General features: G+C 43.7%; 1 protein-coding gene across 4 annotated transcripts in view; it reads right to left on the bottom strand.

The window, feature by feature from the left end:
• The window catches only part of SNX13 (sorting nexin 13), a 127,371-nt gene that overhangs the window by 45,659 nt on the left and 61,437 nt on the right, over positions 1–20,275 (bottom strand). For all 4 annotated transcript variants that reach the window (XM_021000127.2, XM_021000125.2, XM_078150716.1 and 1 more), the window contains exons 9-13: positions 15,448–15,531; positions 12,242–12,380; positions 6,114–6,202; positions 3,005–3,104; positions 1,972–2,165 (exon numbers count right to left, since the gene is read on the bottom strand). In XM_021000127.2, the coding sequence (XP_020855786.1) occupies positions 1,972–2,165; positions 3,005–3,104; positions 6,114–6,202; positions 12,242–12,380; positions 15,448–15,531 (606 nt within the window). The remainder of the gene's footprint in view (positions 1–1,971; positions 2,166–3,004; positions 3,105–6,113; positions 6,203–12,241; positions 12,381–15,447; positions 15,532–20,275) is intronic.

A 20,275-nucleotide genomic window follows, 5' to 3' on the forward strand; every position in this document is an offset into this window, starting at 1 on the left:
CAGCCCACAGCTCAGGACGGCCCAGGAAGGGAGTTCTCATCAAGGATATCTAAACCAAGTACCCTGATGGGGCCACGTGGCTTTGCTTGAAGTTCACATGCCAACAACCAAAGAGGCCCCTGTTCTTACTCCTCCCCAAGAAACCGACAACCCAAACACTTATGGCAAGCTCATTCAACGCTAGAAAGACCAGGAAAATCAACTGATGCAAAAAGATTATGATTTTACTTCAAAATAAAAATTTTCATGCTACTACCTTTATTTTCTGTGCCTCATAGACCAAAAAGGAAACAGCGCAGCTTGGCCCTAGGAGGTAATCTTAACCCTCAGTCCTTCCCATGTAAGGACCAATTTTCAGATGACATCAGAAGAAAAACAGAAAAGATCTACCCAGGTTTTTATCACAAAGTCTCTCTCACCATTAAGGACAGTGAAACCACCACATTGGGCTCTAAGCCAAGAATGAACTGTGCTACATAAAAGCAGCTACGATTATTATTACTGTTATCATTCCTGCTATGATTGATCACCAGCCGTGCCTTTGGCTCTTGAGGAAACTGAAAGCTTCAGCAACAACAGAATTGAGGAGAGCAGCTGAAGAAGACCACGAGGGCCATGCTGAGAGCATCAAAAGCTCTCTGCACAAGGTGTTCTGAGGACAAAATAACAAAAGGGGGATTATCCCAAGGGGTGTTGAGGTCCCCTAGATGACCCTGTGGGAACTCCTGAGTCACTCTCAGGACCCGCTCTGGACACAACGCGCTGGACAAAAGAAAGGCTGCTGTTTACACCCTCACGTAAAAGTGGCCAGGCAATGTGTCAAGTTCATCCATCAATCGATATATCTGGAGTAGCTATAAGCTGGGTCCGGAGCTGAACGGCAGGAGGAGGGCAGTATGGATCGCCTTCAGGAAACCATGTAAAGTTACTGTTGTGACCCCAAACTTTTACTTGAAACAGTATCTCATGTTTTTGATACCAAAATTCTCCTCGGGCTGTACCTGAAGACCTCAGATGAAGGTAAGCTGCCCAGTGTGTGGGTGTATGGGAGCAGACTGCCACACACGATAAACAAGAAAGGATTCTGCAGCACTGGTGGAAAGATATCACCAAAGAAACACAGGAGCAGGAAAAATGCTGGGCTAGTCTCCTTTCAAGAATAAGGGATAACCAGTGGAGTTCTGAGACAGCAAGACGTGGCCACACAGTGCAAACCTGGCCATCCTGAGAGGACATCGTCAGCCTCAGCCTGAGCGCACCTTAGAGATGCATACTGGGTCAGGGGTCTGGCCCAGGCCCTCATCTGGGCCATGCGCTATGATAATGATCCACACCCAGTTTCACAGCAACCTCAAACTTAGGTCAAAAGGCTTCAATGATATGGAAAACACAGTACTTGAAAGAGGAGTTAAGGAAATGAAGTCATGTTATTTCTCCCTTTATGGAAAAACTTTCACTGCTACTGGCTCAAGCAAAAAAACAAAAACAAAACAAAACAAAAAAACCAGTCCATTATTCTATTTCTCTCTAAATTAGTCCCTTATAAAAGAGAATGGGAATTCTGATTAAAATCATTCCTAAATATCATAACTTAAGACCATTCACGTTTCCAGCTGAATCAACATTTGCAGAAATTGAGAAAATTCAAGAATTTCTTTAAAAGATTATGAATTAAAAATACATACTTTTGAACACTAAAATCAAGCCTTGAATAGACAAAAAGAGGAGAGCATTTGAGTACAAACACCGTATTTACTAAGAGTACAGGTTTTCGATACTGTGTTAAAGAATCAACAAATATTCCAATCTGAATAAATTAAAATCTCTTTGATGATATTTTCTTAAGAAAACTCCAACTGCCTAGAACTACTCCCAAATGAAATTAGCCAGTCCCTGATGACAAGAGAAAGATTGGCCTTCTCCATTCGTGGCAAAGAATAAAGTAACAATGAAGCTGGAGCTCGTCTCTACCTTTTCTGACAGGTACTGCTCATAAATGCCAACCGCAGCGGCTCTCAGGAGGCCTTTCGTCTGGCTGCTCTGCTGTCTCCCGTCTCGCTGGCGGCTCAGAAGCACCTCCAGCTGCTGCTGGGCTGTGACCCGGTACCCTTCCACTGTCATCCAGAAGAAGAGATGAGCCTGACCTCCGGTCTGCTGCATGTAATCTAACAGGCAAAAGTCCCAGGCTCGTTAACTCTGACGTGACGTAAAATCATTTATTTGGCATATCGTCCCACCAAAAGCCACAGGAAATTGAAAATGGAGGAACATAAGAGGACTCTTAAAAAAAAAGAATCTGTTCAGAATCTCTATGAGGGCCTCTTCTCCACCCCCCAGAGGTGGTGGCCCTTTGAACAGATGTACATGCTGGCCCCTACCTGCCATGTGGGGGCATGAGACTGTCCTCAGGGTCACACTCCAATGGAGCGGGCAGGCTACACCATCCACTGGCTGCCTCATGACTAATGCAGCAGAACTCAGCATTTACAGGAACAGTAAGGAAATGCTCAGGAGAATATGGTATCAAGAGAGATGGTGTCCTTTAAGGACCAGCCACTGTATAATACTGGGATTTCAATTAAGACCTATAAAGTAATTTTTATTTGTTTTTAAAATCTGACATCTTCACAACATAGCATTGCTAAAAGTGGTGTTGAGAAGCTTGTCTCCACAGTCCTAACGCTTTGAACATGAAGATCCCATGCTCAACGTGGACAGAAAGTGAGCCTGGGACGAAGGAAGACTGTGCTTCCAGTGCTGCATCAGAGTGCCTCGAGTGGCAAGAAAGTCCTCAATCTGTACTGGGTCAAGGAACCTCCTGACACCGATGGAAACGGAGCACTTGCAGCATCTCTAAGGTTGACATGATTTCATAAATGTGCTGAGCTCCAACATCAGCAAGGATTTGAGAATTTGATCCTGAAAAATGGGAGACAAGCTCAACGAGTTTTTGCGGGCAACATGAAGAAGCTGGGGTGCAGTTTCTGCTTCTTTAAGCACTTACCCATGAAAAATTGTAGTGCAACATTGTCTACAAGAATGCTGTCCAAGGGGACTGTGCAAAGTTTCCCAAAGTGCGCTGCCAGTTTCACAGTATCTATTTCCTGAAAAGACAAGTGAAAGTTACAACATTATCTCTCGATACTCTTCTGATCTGAAGATTATCTTGACATAAAAGCTTCAAGCAGGCTTCCCTCCTTATACGTGAAAGGCACAGCTGCTCCACTAAAATAAAAGGCGGCTCTTCAGGGAGATGCCACCCATGAGTCTGAATCCCACTGGGCTCTGCAGCAGCTGGGGGGCGGCCAGACAAGGACAAGAACCACATGCTGCCCACCACAGCTCACACCCGGCAGCGCTCACACTAGCAGAAGCCTCATTATTCCACTGTTCTAAACGAGAATGTTACTGGAGGAAGTGTACAATAATGAACAAAGAGCTGTCCTCAAAGATGGGAAGACTTGGACTGCAGGCCAGCCGCGTGACTCTCCTGCCCAGGGCTGCCCTCGCTGCTGGGGGGAATGGCCTCACTGACAAGTTCCCTGTACCAGTGAAATCCTAGGTATCATCTATGTCCCCATTCCCATTTTACAGATCAGAAACCTGAGCATAAAATGCCTTGCCCAAGGTCACACAACCAGAAAGAACTGCAGGCAGGGCCTTCTAACTCCAGAAACAGGAGTGTTTATGCTGCACCATGTGGCCTCTTAAAAAAGACAATTCAGAGGGAACTTGGCTCCCTGGAAGCTACCATGCCCCATGGCCCACAAATCAGGAATACCTTAGAGGTAACAGAATCAAGTCTGTAACAAGACTAATGATGCAGAGCAATGAAACTTAGACACATAAAGCCACCATGAGTCTGCTAGGTAAACTGTGAAATGCTTGCCACCTGACTCCCGGACCTACAAACCAAAGCACAAAGGAGCTGGGCCCCCAGGGCACAGAAAGCCATGCAGCTGGTCTTTCTGTGTGCCTGTTTTCTCTTCCATGGAAAAAGAAAAAGGAGACAGTCCATCACAGAAATGGCCAATGCTGAGAACCATCTCTACAACCTCCACCATTTCCTCCTCTCCACCTGTCACACTTCAGTCTTTTGCCAGATCAGGTCAGTATATAATTCATGCATAAACACTGGATTGAAGGCATGGTCATCTCCTTCTTTGTTGGCCCCTCTTGTTCTCAGATAGCTTTCCCTTAGAAATAAAGGGCAGCTAAGTGGCACAGTGGAAAGAGCACTGAGCCTAGAATCAGAAAAAACTGAGTTCAAATCCAGCCTCAGACACTTCCTAGTTGTGCCACCCTGGACAAGTCACTTAACCCTATTTACCTCAGTTTCCTTATCTGTAAAACAAACTGGAAAAGGAAATAGCAAACCACTCCAGTGTCTTTGCCAAGAAAACTCCAAATGGGCTCACAAAGAGTCAGACACAGCTGAAATGGCTGAGCAATAAGAAATAAAGGGTCAATCCGGATATGGTTGTCTTAAACTTCTAGCACTCAGCTTCTCCGTGTGTTCTTTACTCAATATGATGAGGTTTCTGATACGTGGGTTTCGGAATCATACTTTTCTCCTACAAAACCCGACCCTCCTGTAAGTTACTCTGCTATCCGGTTCCCTCGCTACCAAAATATTTGTTCCAACTAGTCTGTCGCTCCCTAAGGAGTACATATGGTCCTTGTACCTGCACCACCGCAGTAGCAGCCTGTGAGCTGGCCTCCCTGCCTTCCCGCTCCAAGCCAAACCTCCATTCCACCCTCAAGCAGGTCTGAAAACTCACGTCCGGCCACGTCGCCCTCACACTCAGTAGGCTCCAGTGGTTTCCTCTACTTGGTTTCTCAAGCCCTCCATCGCCTGCCCCCTCTGCAGACACTGGTCTTCTGACACTGGCAGCCCCCCATGCCTGGACTTTCCTCCATCCTCATCTCGTCCTCCTGGGGTCCGTGGAGTCTCAGCTAAGGTCCCACCTTCTACAAAGAGTCCTTCGTGATCCCCCTTCGCACCAGGGCTTTCCCTCCACTCATTCTCTCCCATTTATCCTGCCTGTAGCCTGATGGCATGTTGTCTCCCTGATCTGACTGTGAGCTCTTTAAGAGAAGGGGCTGTTCACTGCTTTTCTCTGTTCCCCCAGTGCTTAATACAATGCTCGGAACGTGGCAGACAGTAAGTGCTTGCTGACAGCGTAATCCCATGATTATAAAAATGCACCCCAACCTAAGTTTTAAGGTCCTTTTCAAAGGGACAAACAAAACACAACTAAACACACCATGTTCTGAACCACAAGTAAGTGCTAAGGACCCTCAGCTATCACACTAGCCCATCAAGAACCATCCTGGCAACACTTCCAGGGCTGGTGTTAGGAAGGCCCGCCATGCTACTCCTCCTCTCTATTCCGAACATCACAGTGATGCAAAGTTGGAAAGAGCCTGATGACCTGACTCTGGTGTTCACAGATTTAATACAGGAGCCGCAGTGGCCTTGGCTCCAGCTACTTCACAGGGTCCCATACAACAGTAACTATTTTGAAGCTAAGATTTTCTGGCCCATAAGGAGCCACGTGACCCCACTGAAGAGCCGCAGGCATGGGGTCCACAGAAAAAGCTGCAGGATACTGTGGGGGAGCCAAACTGTCAATGGTGCAGATATTTCTTCTCCTGACACAAAACGCAGTCCATCACATCTTCTGAACAATTCTCCACCAAGTTCCCCCAGCAATCTTCCACAGACCATCTATCTACTCAGTGCAATAGAGAAATGCGCTTTTGGTATTAAAATGTTAAGAGTCTGACAAACTAAAATAAAAATGAAGTTAAAAAAAAACAACACTTGTTTCTGACAAAAGGCCAAATACAGTAACTTAAGCCACTGACAATGAGTGCAGCTGGTATATGACAGTCCCTACGTGCTTTAGTGTAATTATGTCATATTTGGATATTTCTGCCTACATAGGGGCAAGCACATATGGGAAAATCTATCTAATTATAGGTCTTTTGGAAAGTATCAAACCAAATTCAATTTTCCTCCTTCTGGTTTACAATCAGTCATCTACTTGATGCTTCAGTTAAATCTAATTATTCACAATTAAATACTAATTCAAAAATACATTACTTACTTTGCCTGACTGCAACCTCTGTATTCTGGAGTCACATACTTTCTTTACAAATAATAAACTATTAATTTGATTTTTGATAGTGTTGATATCTAAAAACAAACACAATGAACATATATTAGAGATTAAGTACATGCCATTTACAAATATTTTGATATATAAACACTATAATTTAGCAAAAAAAATCTTAGAATTTTTTATTGCAATGAAAGGTAAAATTTGAATAATATAATGTGGCAATTTAAGTAAATTTATACTTGTTCTGATATCATCACTCTTGTTGGTTAACAGTGAAAATCATATTCTTCTATTCCAATAGTTCATCTCCTTATTATCAGAAAATAAAATGATATATCATGATACATGGCCAAGACACAACAAATACCATGCATACCTAATATATGATGCACATAATATATATACTGATGGAGACATTTATTGACCAAGATTCATTGATGAAGAAGAATGGGGATGGGAACAAGGATACCACCCAAGTCTGGCTTCCGTCATGTTTATCGCCGTATGAACACTCTCAAGCCTGGGGAGCTGAGCATTTGGGGAACACGTTTACGAACTTCACTTTGGAAGGAGAGAGCAGCCAGCGTTAGTATTTAGTTGGAGGGGACCACTGCTCCACTGAGCAGACTCCACACATGTGCACCTGAGTGGACGATCTGCACTCTGAACATACATTCAATTGATGAATGACTGTTAGGCACTGAGTCAGGCCAAAGGGAAGCTGTATGAACAGAGAAGTCACAGATGGCTCCTCTCCCTGAAAGAGATGATGATCTAGGTGAGGTGATTAAGAAGAAATTAGTGTTTGTCCAAGGCATGTGCTGTTGCTTTCATTAATGTTTCTATTTTTATTAATGAGGCCCCCAGAAATTCCCTAGCTATGAGTGATCTCTTTCTTTTATTTTTATTCAGAATTTAAACACCAAAGAGGGCATTTTCCAAATAAAAAAATACCAAAGAGAATTTTATAGGAAACCATGAATTACTATTTTATACACCTTGCTTTTTCAAAAGTATAAAATAAATTCCATGGATTGCATTCAACAAAGCTGTCCAACTTGCCTGTGTTTCTTTCTTAATTTCCTTCTGCTCTCTTCTGCGCATTTTAAAAAAATGTTCCAATGACCTTCTGGCATCACAACTGCTAGCCCCCTTTTGTGTTTGTTTGTTGTTATGTCCTACTGTTTGTGACCCCGTGGACCAGAAGATGCCAGGCCCTTCTATCCTCCACTATCTCCAGAAGTCTCTCCAAGTTCATGTTCATTGCTTCCATGACACCATCTATCCATCTCATCCTCTGCTCTCCCCTTTACCTTTTGCCTTCAATCTTTCCCAAAATCGGGGTCTTTTCCAGTGAGTCCCATCTTCTCATTGTGTGAACAAAGTATTTTAGCTTCAGTATCCAACTTTGAGTGAATAGCCTGAATTAATTTCTTTAAGTATTGATTGATTTGATCTCCTTGGGGTAAAAGGGACTCTCAAAAGTCTTCTCTGGCACTACAATTTGAAACCACTGATTCTGTGGTGTTCAGCTTTGCTCAGAGTCCAATTCTCACAGCCGTGCAATGCCACTGGAAAAACTACAGCTTTGACTATAAAGACCTTTGTTAGCAAGGTGACGTCTCTGCTTTTTAGTATACTGCCCAGATTTTCCACAGCTTTCCTTCCAAAGAGCAAGAATCTTTTAATTTCATGGCTGCAGTTATCATCTACAGTGATTTGAACCTAAGAATATAAAATCTAACACTGCTTCCATTTCTTCTTCCTCTATTTGCCAGGAAGTGATAAGACCAGAAGCCATGTTAATTTTCCTGATGTTAAGCTTCAAGCCAGCATTTACCCTCTCCTCTCTCACTCTCATCAAGAGGCTTCTTAATTCCTTTTCACTTTCTCCCACCTGAGTGGTATCATCTGCATACCTGAGACTGTTGATATTTCTTCCGGCAACCTTAACCTCTAGCTTTTGATTCCTCCAGCCTGGCATTTCACATGATATACCCTACATATAAGTTAAATAAATAAGGTGACAATATACAGCCTTGCCTACTCCTTTTCCAATCTTAAACCAATCAGTTGTTTCATGTTTGGTTCTAACTGTTGCTTCTTGACCCACATACAGGTTCCTCAGGAGACAAGTAAGATGATCTGGTACTCCCATCTCTTTGAGGTCTTGCCAGATTTTGTTGTGATTCCCACAGGCAAAGGCTTTAGTGTAGTCAACGAAGCAGAAGTAGATATTTTTTTTCTGGAACTCCCTTGGTTTCTCCATAACCCAGTGAACACTGGCACAGTCTGGTCTCTAGTAACTCTGCCTCTTCAAAAACCAACCTGGCTCTTCTGCTAATTCTTGGATCACATATTGCTGAAGCCTACCTAGTTTGCAGAATCTTAAGTATAACCTTGCTGGAGTATGAAATAGGCACACAACTGTTCAGTAATTTGAATATGCCTTGGCATCGTCCTTCTTTAGGACTGGGATATAAACTGATCTTTTCCAATCTAATGGCCACTGTTGAGTTGGCTAGCCCCCTGGAATCCCCCCAATTAAAGCAAGTCAAAATGAATCCACAGAGTGGTTATGTAGAGCCTAAGGAACTTGAGTCCATCACCACTGCCAGGAGGTGAATGACAAGCTTCACCCAAAGTCCCCTGGAGACACAGCTGGTCTTTGCATTTGATTAGAGAGCCGCAGTCTTTTAAAATTGTTTTTCTTTATGCTGTTCTTGAAAAAGCTGTTCTCTTCATTCCGTTTGCTTCCTTTTGCATTAGTTCACATTCCACAGGATTGGAAAGTCATTGTATTATTTCTTAGGGAACAATAATATTCCATTACAATGACACAGGACAATTTATTCAGCCCTTTTCCCACTGGGGGATACCCTTGGAATTCTAGTTCTTTGCTTTTCTTTTTTTTTCCCTTAGTCCTTTTTTTCAAGACCAGGAAGTTTGTTTTGCCTGCGATGACTTCCTCTTAGCATTATTCTCCCTCTGAACACCTCTATGCCCATCCCCGCTTGTTTCTCTGTTGAGTCTGATTCACATATATATCTATCTGTGAGTGCGTGTGCATGTGCATGTGTGTACGTGTGTGTGTGTGTATATGTGTGTCCAACCCTTCTTTGTTTCGGATAAGAAAATTTTTTTTTAATCATGGAAGCAATTCCTGTGCAGCCATCTCCACCAGCTGTCAACCAACTGCCACCTGCAAGGCAGCCACAACAGCCTAGCGAAAGCAGCAGGGCCCCTTGAGAAACGCAGGAGGTGGCAGGTGCCAGGGTCAAACTCCCACCGCTACCCTGACCACCATCTCCCTTCAAATGCTGATGGAGACAGTCCAGGACCCTGAGCCCAAGAGCGATGACAACAGTAAAACTTTCAGATCAGGACCCTCAGCCATCATCCTAGGAAGCTACCCCTGGGAGAGGCAGCCTAAAGACTGATGGCTTCTACAGGAGCTGTAGCCACAGCTACCGAAGACGCAAAAAAGGAAGTTCTGGCCACCAATATCCTTAGCCATTTATTCATTCATTCCTTCATAAGACTGAGATTCATCTTATTTCTATGGATTCAGTTGTTTTTCTCCTATGCTGATAATTCTCAAATCTGCTTACCCAGCCCTAACCTCTCTACTGACTTTCATCTCCAAATTCCTACTGGACATCTTGAGTAGACTGCTCCAAAGACATCTTAAACTCAGTATGTCTAAAGCTGGGCACAGTCTTTCACACCCCAATGACTCTGAACCCCTGCAGACCACCCAAATTCCGCTCAACATCCACTACCATCCAATTCCTCCTCCTCTCCCCCCTCAGCCCTCCCACCCTAAAGTCCATCCACTGTGCCCTCTGGAATGCCTGTTCCACAGGCAATAAATTTCCCTCCTCTTTAAATCCTTTCTTCTACTCCTTCAAGCCATTAACTCTTACTGAAACCTGGCCTTCCCTTAATGACACAGTCTTCCTGCCACCTTCTCCATTTCGGCTCTACACTGTCCTCCTGTCTTGATTTCCCAGTCCTCTCATCATATCACTAACTACGTCCAGCTACGCTTCAGGCTTGAATCACTCCCGCCATTCATTATCTTTGCACCTACACAAATACTGCAAAAAGAGATGGAGAAAACCATGGAACACTTCTGCCCGCAGCCACTACAAATGTAGGCTATTGTCTTTCATTTATGCACGAGGGTGACGTTCATCTGATATCCTCACACCACCTTTCTATAGTCTTCTTCTCAGGCACCCCAATTATGAATAATGTCGCCTTTCACTCTCTTCTTCCTCCTTTCTACTTTAATTACTCCTTTTTACACTCCTTTCTTTCGTCCCCTCTTTAAAGTCTCAGAAAAGAACCAATTCCTCCCCCTCCACCTCCCACCCTAGCTTGTCTGTTTTTCTTATTTACCTCCCTCAGTATCTCTGGAAGACATTATCCTCGGAAGTATTTCTCAAGAGACGTTTCTTTCTCGAATGAATGTTCCTTTATAGGTTTCTCTCGACCCTTTTGTTTCTATCTCCAACTTCCTGTTGCTCTGGTCTTGTTATCGATTCCATTAAAGATCATTGTTTTTCCTGCAGGATTAGACTCAGCTTTGCAGGGTAAAATTTTCCTAGTGATCAGCTCTCCCTTTTGCCTCTTGGAAAACTGCATTCCAAGACCTCCTCCTGTTCATCGCAGAAGCTTCCTGACTAGAGGCCACCGGCACTTTGACTCTTCTAAGCTGGGGCTCTGGAGTCTTCATCATTTTCATTTATGATTTCTTGATGTATAGTTTCCCAGCTTTTTTTTTTAATCATGGTTTTCAGGGAGCCCAATGATTCTTACTGTTTATTATCTTTCCTCTACAGTTTTTCTATCATTTTTTTTTCACTCTCTTGGCTTCAATTCTTCTGGGTATCTATGTAGTGATTTTTTTCTTTGCGAGTCCAATTGCAGTTGTTATGGAATCACTTCCTCCTAGGAAGTATTTTTAACCATCTAGATGCCTACAATAATTGTTACAGTGGCTGGTGTCTTCTTCACTTTATTCCTTCTACAGCTGTAATTCCCCATTTGGAGCTTTGTGCTGGGGCCAAAAGCTGTCGTGCTTTTGGGGGAGGTGATGAGTCTGGATGGGTCTTTGTCCTGGGACTACAGGCCAGCCCACCTTCCAAGGTGATATCACCTTGGATCTCTAAGACTCAGAAAGATGGGGCTTCAGGACCCTCTATGGCATCTCCAATCACAAGAGAGCTCCTGCGTACTCCCGCTGCCCCAGGCTGACTGCTCCAACATCACATAGGCTGCCGCCATCTATACCTTTGGGTTTTCAAAGCCTCCGCTATGGGTTTCTGATGCCACTGGGGAATTCTAACACGTCCCTGGGGCTTTCTCGGGAGAGCTATCTGCTGTTGCTACCTTCAGACAGAGATTTTCAGGCTACATATATCTCTGGTCTTCTGGTCGCAGTAGGAGGTTGGGTGCATGGAGGCTATCCCTCCTTCTATTGCCTGCAGCTTTCTGGAGTATGGAAACTGAGTGAACAGCAGTTGTTCAGGCAGCCAATGTGGCCAGAGCCCATAGTCTCTCTGTTCCCTCCACCTGTGTGCCTGAGCAGACTGCTACTGCTCCCTGACGGTCCAAGGGAAGCCAAGCCCCCTGATATCTGCCTTTCCCTGTTCCCCCATGTCACACAGAGATATAGAGCCACTGTGGCTTGGGGTGTTTACGGTCATTCCAAAAGCCAAAGAAAAACTCTATCACTAGCCAGTCCAACCTCCTTCTCCAGATTAGTTCATTTGCTTGATAAAGCACGATCTGATGCAGGCAAGGAGTTTCATTAGATAATCACAACAAAGCTGTCTCCTCCATCACTGTACATACACACTGTGGTTGTAGCAGGAAATACAAAGGACTGCTGCTCATTAATGAACAGGTTCTGGGAAAGTGCCACTGACTTTCACAGAAAAAGAAACAGAGACGTGAGTATGGAAGTCTTGTGACTGATAGCATACCTCACACTTGGTATAGGACACTTCCTGAAGTACAATTCCATGTTTGGCTTTAAAGACAAGAATGATGTGGGAATCCCAAAGTCTAAGATTCAGGCAATTAACTAGCCTCCCCAGACTTACCATCACCCGCAGTATCCAGGGATCGAAGATACTGCAACTCTTCAACAGCCTTATCCCTGACTGCTTCGAGCTCACCCACGTTGTCGCTTAATTTAATAATGTTCATAAAGGCCTCATAGTTGCAATTGGAATCACGAATCTACGGGACAAAAATCTGAAAATTTAGGAGGCCAGTTCATTAGTTAAGAAAAATTGTGTCTCTACACAAATGCATAATCCATTCTTCTCCAAATGGACTAAAGTTCATTTTGAATATACCTTGATCTGTCACAAAGGACTTTAAAATCAATTGAAATGCACTAAACAAAAAAAAAAAGAAAAAAGAGTCTGGCAAGGGTGGCTAGGGAGTACAGTGGACAGAATGCTGGAGTTGGAGTCAGACAGACCCAAGTTCAAAAGCTGAAGGAGCCCCTCCCTCACTGGGGAATCCTGGCTAAGTCACATCGTCTCTGCCTGCTTCTGTTTCCTCCACTCCCAGGACACATCTCCCAGGGTTGACGTGAGAATCCCACGAGAGCCTGCATGAGTTCACCAGGACTGTTCCTGTGATAACAATAGCAGCAGTGGGGATTCACAGACAAACCCACCTTATGGTAGTCTGGCACCACTCCCTGAGCTCCAAGGCCAAATGAGCCCCAGCCCTCTCAGAATGCACATTCTATTGGCCTCACCAAAATCCCAAACCAGTAAGATTCGGCAAGGACAGTGATTAAGGCTATGCAAGGCAGCAGTGGCTGGCTTACTGGAAGAGGCCAGGACCCTGCGTGGGACGTTGGGTGGTCAGAACCATGCCTCCTTGGGGTCCCCTCTCACAAATGGGCACAAATGGCCAGGCCCAAGGGAGGATGAGGAAAACAATGCACCCTCTACCCAGGGGACCACCTGAAAAATCAGACAACCCTCAAGCCCCAGGCCATGTCTGTAAAGGGCCACACCAAACCCAAGAAGACAGTTTCACTGGATATTGTGTGAGGGGGATGGTGGGTAGGGATGGGAGGCAGTGACCACTATTATACGTGAAGTAAAGGTAGAAACACAGGTTTTTGAGTGTAAACAAGAATGCAGAAAACATGTTTAAAGCACCTTCGAACAATGTTCTCTTCAAGCCCATTCCAGCTTGGATTCTTTGAATGGCCAGCCCTTCTAATGTGGATAAGGAGAGGAATGAGCAGCTCTGTGCTTATTTATTGAATATACTTGGGGAGAGTCAAACAACACAAAATCACTCTTATCTCCTCCGTGGTGGGTAGAGCTAATGAAACATGGGTGGGCCAAGCTTGTTCAGATTACTTATTAGTCCAAACACAGTGATTCTGTGGTAAGTACAACTACACACTTTCTCCTTAAATTGCTAACCTGTTTAAAAAAGTTTTCAGTGACAACTGTTGGAAGCCCCTCTGGTGAGCTTCTTTCCAAATATTTTAGACAACATTATAATTTTCCACTGTTACTTACGTATACTAACAGAGTAAGTCATACCATGACAAACTCAGCATTGTTGGGGAGTTTTGTTTGTTTGTTTCTTAGGGGAAGAAGGCAGAGTCAGTTAAAACAGATAATAGGAATGTCATGAAAACCTAAGAAAAGAGCGTCAGAGAGGGCACAGCACCCTCATCCAGTCTGAATACGAACCCGGACAAACTCTGGAGAAGTACCCATTCCACACAACCTCAACAAGGATCCTTGGCGTCTCAGTAGCCTTGCTAGTCTGTGAATGACAGTGTGCCCAGCTGTGTGTTCACTATCCCCAAAGCTCTCAGCCTGAGAAATGCTCATCCCAGAGATGCCTGCTGGTAAAGAAGGCACTGCCCAACAAAGCCAAGCTCCCTCCTCCTAGCCAGCACAAACAGACAAAAAATGAAAGAGAACCAGGCTTCATGAGCCATTAGTTAGTGGGAGTGGACTCAGGAGGGCAGAGCCCTAGGCAAAGGCGTCAGACCTTCTGAGGAGCCAACTCTGCAGAGACAATGCCAGGTGCAAGAGGGAGGCTTTCCAAAGTATGGGAAAGCACTCCAGGGAAGACACGGCATATCCCACTTTCTGTTGGTAAACATGCTTCCAATTCAATCTATGGGGACTTTTGCTGGGGTTCTTCTCTGCTTAGGAAAACAGGTCTGATTTTAGGATAGAAGTCTCAGAAAAAAATGGCATCCCTTTGGATAGTCACCATACCAAGAATGTTCAATGACAGACTATGTGTATTCTGCAGTGAGCAGCACTGGTATGGCAAGCACACTATTTAGCTGCATATACTATTAGTCCTTTCAAATAACTGTTTTCAGCATGCAATATAGATGTCAATGACCCAGATGACAATGCTCAATTCCATGACAATTTGGGTGCTACCATTATTGAGAAATAAATATGGTTAAATATGGTAGAGGTACAGCCACCTTTGAATCACAAAAGCATCAAGTGTTATTGCTGGAAGGTCCTTCCAAGGTAACCTGATACCACCACACCACTTTAGAAAGGAGTAAAAGAAGAATATGGACATTCAGTGACTGGCCAAGATCACAATGCCAGTGACAGGCAGGATTCACTAACTCCAAGTTCAGTTTCTCCCAAAGATGCTGAGCCCCCTCCCCTCACAGTGCACGCAAATATTAAATAGGGCGTGAGGGCTAGGGGTCAGACAACCTCTCTTTACAGCGTTGCTGCCTTAGTACTTCCTCAGCCGCTCTCAGAAGCAGGCCACCAACAGAAGAGAAGGGGCTGCAATCCGTGCCAGAGGAGCAAGGGCCCCAAACGAGTGAATTCTAAGTCTGGGGCAGACCCTCAGTGTGATCTGCTGAGCCCATGAGGAGGGGTCAAGCTGCAGTACACACACTGAAGGCCCACAATACTCCCTATCTAGGAGGAAAGTCTTCCTAATCATCACAGCTGATCCAACATGGAAAGACTTGCCTCCAGTGATACCAAGCTGACGTGCTAGGAAAACTGAAGAGAAAGTCCCTGTTCAGGAAGAGTGAGATGGTGTGAGCTGGGAGGCCCCTCCCGCTGCGGAGGTGCTACAAAATCATCACCAAATACATACATCTTAGCACAGTCATGTGGAAGGCTGACCTATCATCTTCATAAAGGCAATTTTCTTCCAATTTCACTCGTTACAATTAAACCATGACTATTTTAATAAGCAAACACAAAATTTCAAATTATGTTCTTAATATACTGGGTAGAAGTTTAAAAAAATTTAAAGCCCTTACCATCCATATGACATACTGATTAATATAATCAGGATCACTGAGTTGGTTTATTAATGGAAGAAGAACTCCACGTGCAAGGATTTCCTAAAAACAAACAAACAAACAAACAAACAAACATGTAAATCGCTCCTACCTTTCATTTGTATGATAAATTTATTTTATTTTTTTTAGTGTTGACTTTTTAAAAAATTTTATTAATTTATTTTGATTTATCAACAACCACTTCCATATGCTTTTGAGTTGAAAATTTTTCTCCCCCTTCCTTCCTCCCCACCCTCCCCAAGACGGCATACAATCTGATATAGGCTTTACATTTACATTCCCATTACACATATTTTCACATTAGTGAAGTTGTAAGTAAAAATTAAAACCAATAGGAGGAACCATCACCAAGATGAAACAAAACTCAACAGAAGGTAAAAATACGTGAGAGCAATTCGACTTCCATAGTTCTTTCTTTGGATGTGGACAGCATTTTCCGTCCCGAGGCCTCTGGAGATGTCTTAGATCCTCGTAATGCTGAGAAGGGTTCAGTTTAACAATCTTAGTCATTGCATAACGTGGCTGTTATTGTGTACAAAGTCCTCTTGGTTCTGCTCACTTCACTCAGCATCAGACCATATAAGTCTTTCCAGGTTTTTCTGAAGTCAGCCTGTTCATCATTTCTTATAGCACATAGTATTCCATTACATTCATATACCACAACTTGCTCAGCCATTCCCCAATTGATGGGCATCCTCTCAATTTCCAATTCTTTGCCACCACAAAAAGAGCTGCTATGAATATTTTTGTACATGTGGGTCCTTTTCCCATTTGTTTGATCTCTTTGGAATATAGCCCTAGAAGTGCTATTGCTGGATCAAAGGGTATGCACATTTTTGTAGCCCTTTGGGCATAGTTCCAAATTGTTCTCCAAAATGGTTGGATCATTTCACAACTCCACCAACAATGTATTAGTGTTCCAATTTTCCCACATCTCTCCAACATTTATCATTTTCCTGTTTTGTCATGTTGGCCAATCTGATAGGTGTGATGTGGTACCTCAGAGTTGTTTTGATTTGCATTTCTCTAATCAATAATGATTTAGAGCATTTTTTCATATGACTATAGATGGCTTTAATTTCTTCATCTGAGAACTGTCTGTTCATATCCTTTGACCATTTATCAATTGGAGAATGGCTTGTGTTCTTATAAATTTGTCTTAATTCTCTACATATTTTAGAAAGGAGGCCTTTAACAGAGAGACTGGTTGTAAAAATTCTTTCCCAATTTTCTACCTTCCTTCTAATCTTAGTTGCATTGGCTTTGTTTGTGCAAAAACTTTTCAATTTAATGTAATCAAAATTATCCATTTTGCTTTTCATAATGTTCTCTATCTCCTGTTTGGTCATGAATTCTTCTGTTCTCCATAGATCTGACAGGTAAACTATTCCTTGTTCTCCCAGTTTACTTATGGTATCAGCCTTTATATCTAAGTCCTGAACCCATTTTGACTTTATTTTGGTATATGGTGTGAGATTTGGGTCTATGCCTAGTTTCTGCCATACTCTTTTCCAGTTTTCCCAGCAGTTTTTTTCAAAGAGTGGGCTCTTATCCCAGAAGCTGGGGTCTTTGGGTTTACCAAATAATAGATTACTATAGTCACTGACTACTGTGTCTTGCATATTTAACCTATTCCACTGATCCACCTCCCTATTTCTTAGCCAGTACCAAGCAGTTTTGATGATTGCTGCTTTATAATACAATTTAAGATCTGGAATTGCTAGGCCACCTTCCCCTGCATTTCTTTTCATTAGTTCCTTTGATATTCTGGACCTTTTGTTTTTCCAAATGAATCTTGTTATTATTTTTTCTAACTCTATAAAATAATTTTTTGGTAGTTTGATTGGTATGGCACTGAATAAGTAAATTAGCTTAGGTAGGATTGTCATTTTTATTATATTAGCTCGGCCTACCCATGAGCAACTGATGTTTTTCCAACTGATTTTATTTGTGTGAAAAGTGTTTTGTAATTGTGTTCATAGAGTTCCTGGGTTTGTTTTGGGAGGTAGACTCCTAAATATTTTATAATGTCTACAGTAAGTTTAAATGGGATTTCTCTTTCTATCTCTTGCTGTTGGGCTTTGTTGGTAATATATAGAAATGCTGATGATTTATGTGGGTTTATTTTATAGCCTGCAACTTTGCTAAAGTTGTTTATTATTTCAAGTAGTTTTTTACTTGATTCTCTAGGATTCTCTAAGTATATCATCATGTCATCTGCAAAGAGTGATAGCTTTGTTTCTTCTTTCCTATTCTAATGCCTTCAATTTCTTTTTCTTCTCTTATTGCTAAAACTAATGTTTCCAGTGCAATACTGAATAACAGTGGTGATAATGGACATCCTTGTTTCACCCCTGATCTTATTGGAAATGCTTCTAGCCTGTCCCCATTACATATAATGCTTGCTGAAGGTTTTAGATAAATGCTACTTATTATTTTAAGGAAGACTCCATTTATGCCTATGCTTTCTAGTGTTTTTAATAGGAATGGGCGTTGCATCTATTGAGATGATCATGTGGTTTCTGTTGGTTTTGGTGTGTACGATAAATTTATTAACAATTCTTATTCTGCCAAGAACTCAAAAACTGCTCCATGAAGGGTCAAACATGGTAAAACTTGCGAATAGTGAGCAAGAAAGGATTTCAGAAACACTAGCATAGATTCTACAAGTGGCAATCTTGCTTTGATGGCTCCCCACCAACTCCTGAATGCAAACGTGGCCCCTCAATCTGGATGCCTGAAGCACTGCTTGGAGTCCCTGCCTCCCAGGAAGACTTCCCTGACTATCTCCTGCCAGTAACGCTTACCGTCTATACCAACGGTCCTCAAAATGTGATCCAGAGACTCATCGAGGATCCAAGACCCTTCTAGTGAGCTCATGAGGTCAAAACTTTTCAAAGCAGTGCTACAATGTTTTCATATTTAATACAGTGAGTACAGCAGATAAAACTCCCATGAACTAAAGTTCTTCGGGGTGAGGGCATAATTTTTTCAAGTACAAAGAGGTCCTCTGCCAAGTGCTGGTCTATACAAACCATGTGCTGCTCTCATTACTGCCTTCTCCTACTTCTCAGGAAGCTCCAGGAGAACAGAGGCAGTGTCGTCATTCCGTCTGTGTCTCCAGAACAACAAGTGTCCAGCACTCAGACTCAAGGCTTCAGCTACTGTCTGCTGAGTAAATGAAAGGAGTGGCAAGAACGGACCTCGGCTCTTCTTCCCCTGTCTAAGTTTTGGAAAGAGGCCCCAGCTCCAGCACAGAGGCAGCATACGGTGATGGAGGCCCTCACAGGCTTCTGCGGGCTCTCTGTGAAAAGCAGGATGCCTAGGACATGAGAGTAAGGCAAAAGGAGAAGAGCTTGGGGGACCTCAATGCAAGCCCATAAACCCTGGTCCTCAGGGTGAGGGAGAAGTAAGGAATACCACAACGTTGGCACCAACGGAAACAAACGGGCTGGGTTCCACTCTGGACGTCCCGTCTGAGAAAGAACACCGTGAAAGTAAAGCTGTGCTAAGGAGAGAGAGGAACCGGGGTGAGAGGGTGACAGCCAGGCCACAGAACGATGGGTGGAGGCAGCTTAGGGAAGACTGTCTCTGAATCTTTGCCTGTTCTTAGGGGCACAGCTGGAAACAACAGGCAAAAATGACAGAGACAGGGACATCAGCCTGCTGTTTGGAAAGCGTCCCAATGAGGGCATTTGTGCTCAGCTGGGCAGAGCTGCCATGGCGGGGGATGGATGCCCTGTGCCCCCTCTAGCCAACTGCTACCAACTCTAGAAGGGCCTGCCGACGGGCTGGTGATAGGGAGCCCCTCTAGCCCAGCTGACATGCTGCTCTGCAATGCACTTTTCCCATTGTTTCTTTTTCACGTGGCAGCATTAATCAGAGACAGAGCAAAGAAATGACTGTGAAGACAGAAGATGTTAGTAAAGAAAGATTTTAAAAAGGAAAGGCTGGAGGATTCCTTGTCGGGAAGATCTAAGGGTTAGAGCTTCAGTCTGAAGGGCTGGGCTGCTAGAGTGTCACCCTCCAAGGCAGAGATGGCTCCCCTTTTGTCTTGATTTTCCCAGGGTCCAGCACTGTGCCAGGCACATAGTAGGCACTTAATAAATGCTTACTGATTGACTGACTGAAAGTAGGCTCAAAATTCCTTGGCTCAGTCTTTTTTCTGTTCCATGTGCTCATTTCCTAAATGTACCGGATAACAGGAGCAACTCCAAAGTTTGTCTGAAGTAAAAGCCTCGCGTATTTTTCCCTTCAGGCACAGCCAAAGAGAACCTCCCCGCTGTCTTTCCTGCAGACTCAAAGCTGACCACTCTCTCCAGTTACCCCTTGGGGAGTCACCAGAACTTGAGCATCAGCGGCAGAGGCTCCAGAGACTTCTTGGAGGCCCCTCAGCTTCACAAGCAGAGGCTGAGTCATAGTCTCACTGCTTACGGGCCTGGGTCTTCCAATACCTTCTTGCAGGGACTCTGCTCCCCTAATCTTCCCCTGATTCCCCACTACATATATTTTCACTCTCTAGTGGGAGAGGAGAAAGGGGAGTAAGAGGCAGACTTGGGTAACCATCTGGGTCCTGGGCGTCAATGGCTCTCTTCTCCTTACACTCTAAGAAAGAGTCTTCAATGTCCTCATCATACGCAGACAAGCTCACTCACTATGACACGACAGGACACTGAGACTACTCCACGGGAGCTAGGTAACTAGCACGCCAGCTTTCCTTCAAAAATGGATCCTCAAAGGGAGAAAACTCTGTATGAAATACAGAGAAAGGATCGGATACATGACT

Source organism: Phascolarctos cinereus, unplaced genomic scaffold, assembly GCF_003287225.1.
Source record: "Phascolarctos cinereus isolate Bilbo 61053 unplaced genomic scaffold, phaCin_HiC Scaffold_1;HRSCAF=81, whole genome shotgun sequence".
NCBI lineage: Eukaryota > Metazoa > Chordata > Mammalia > Diprotodontia > Phascolarctidae > Phascolarctos > Phascolarctos cinereus.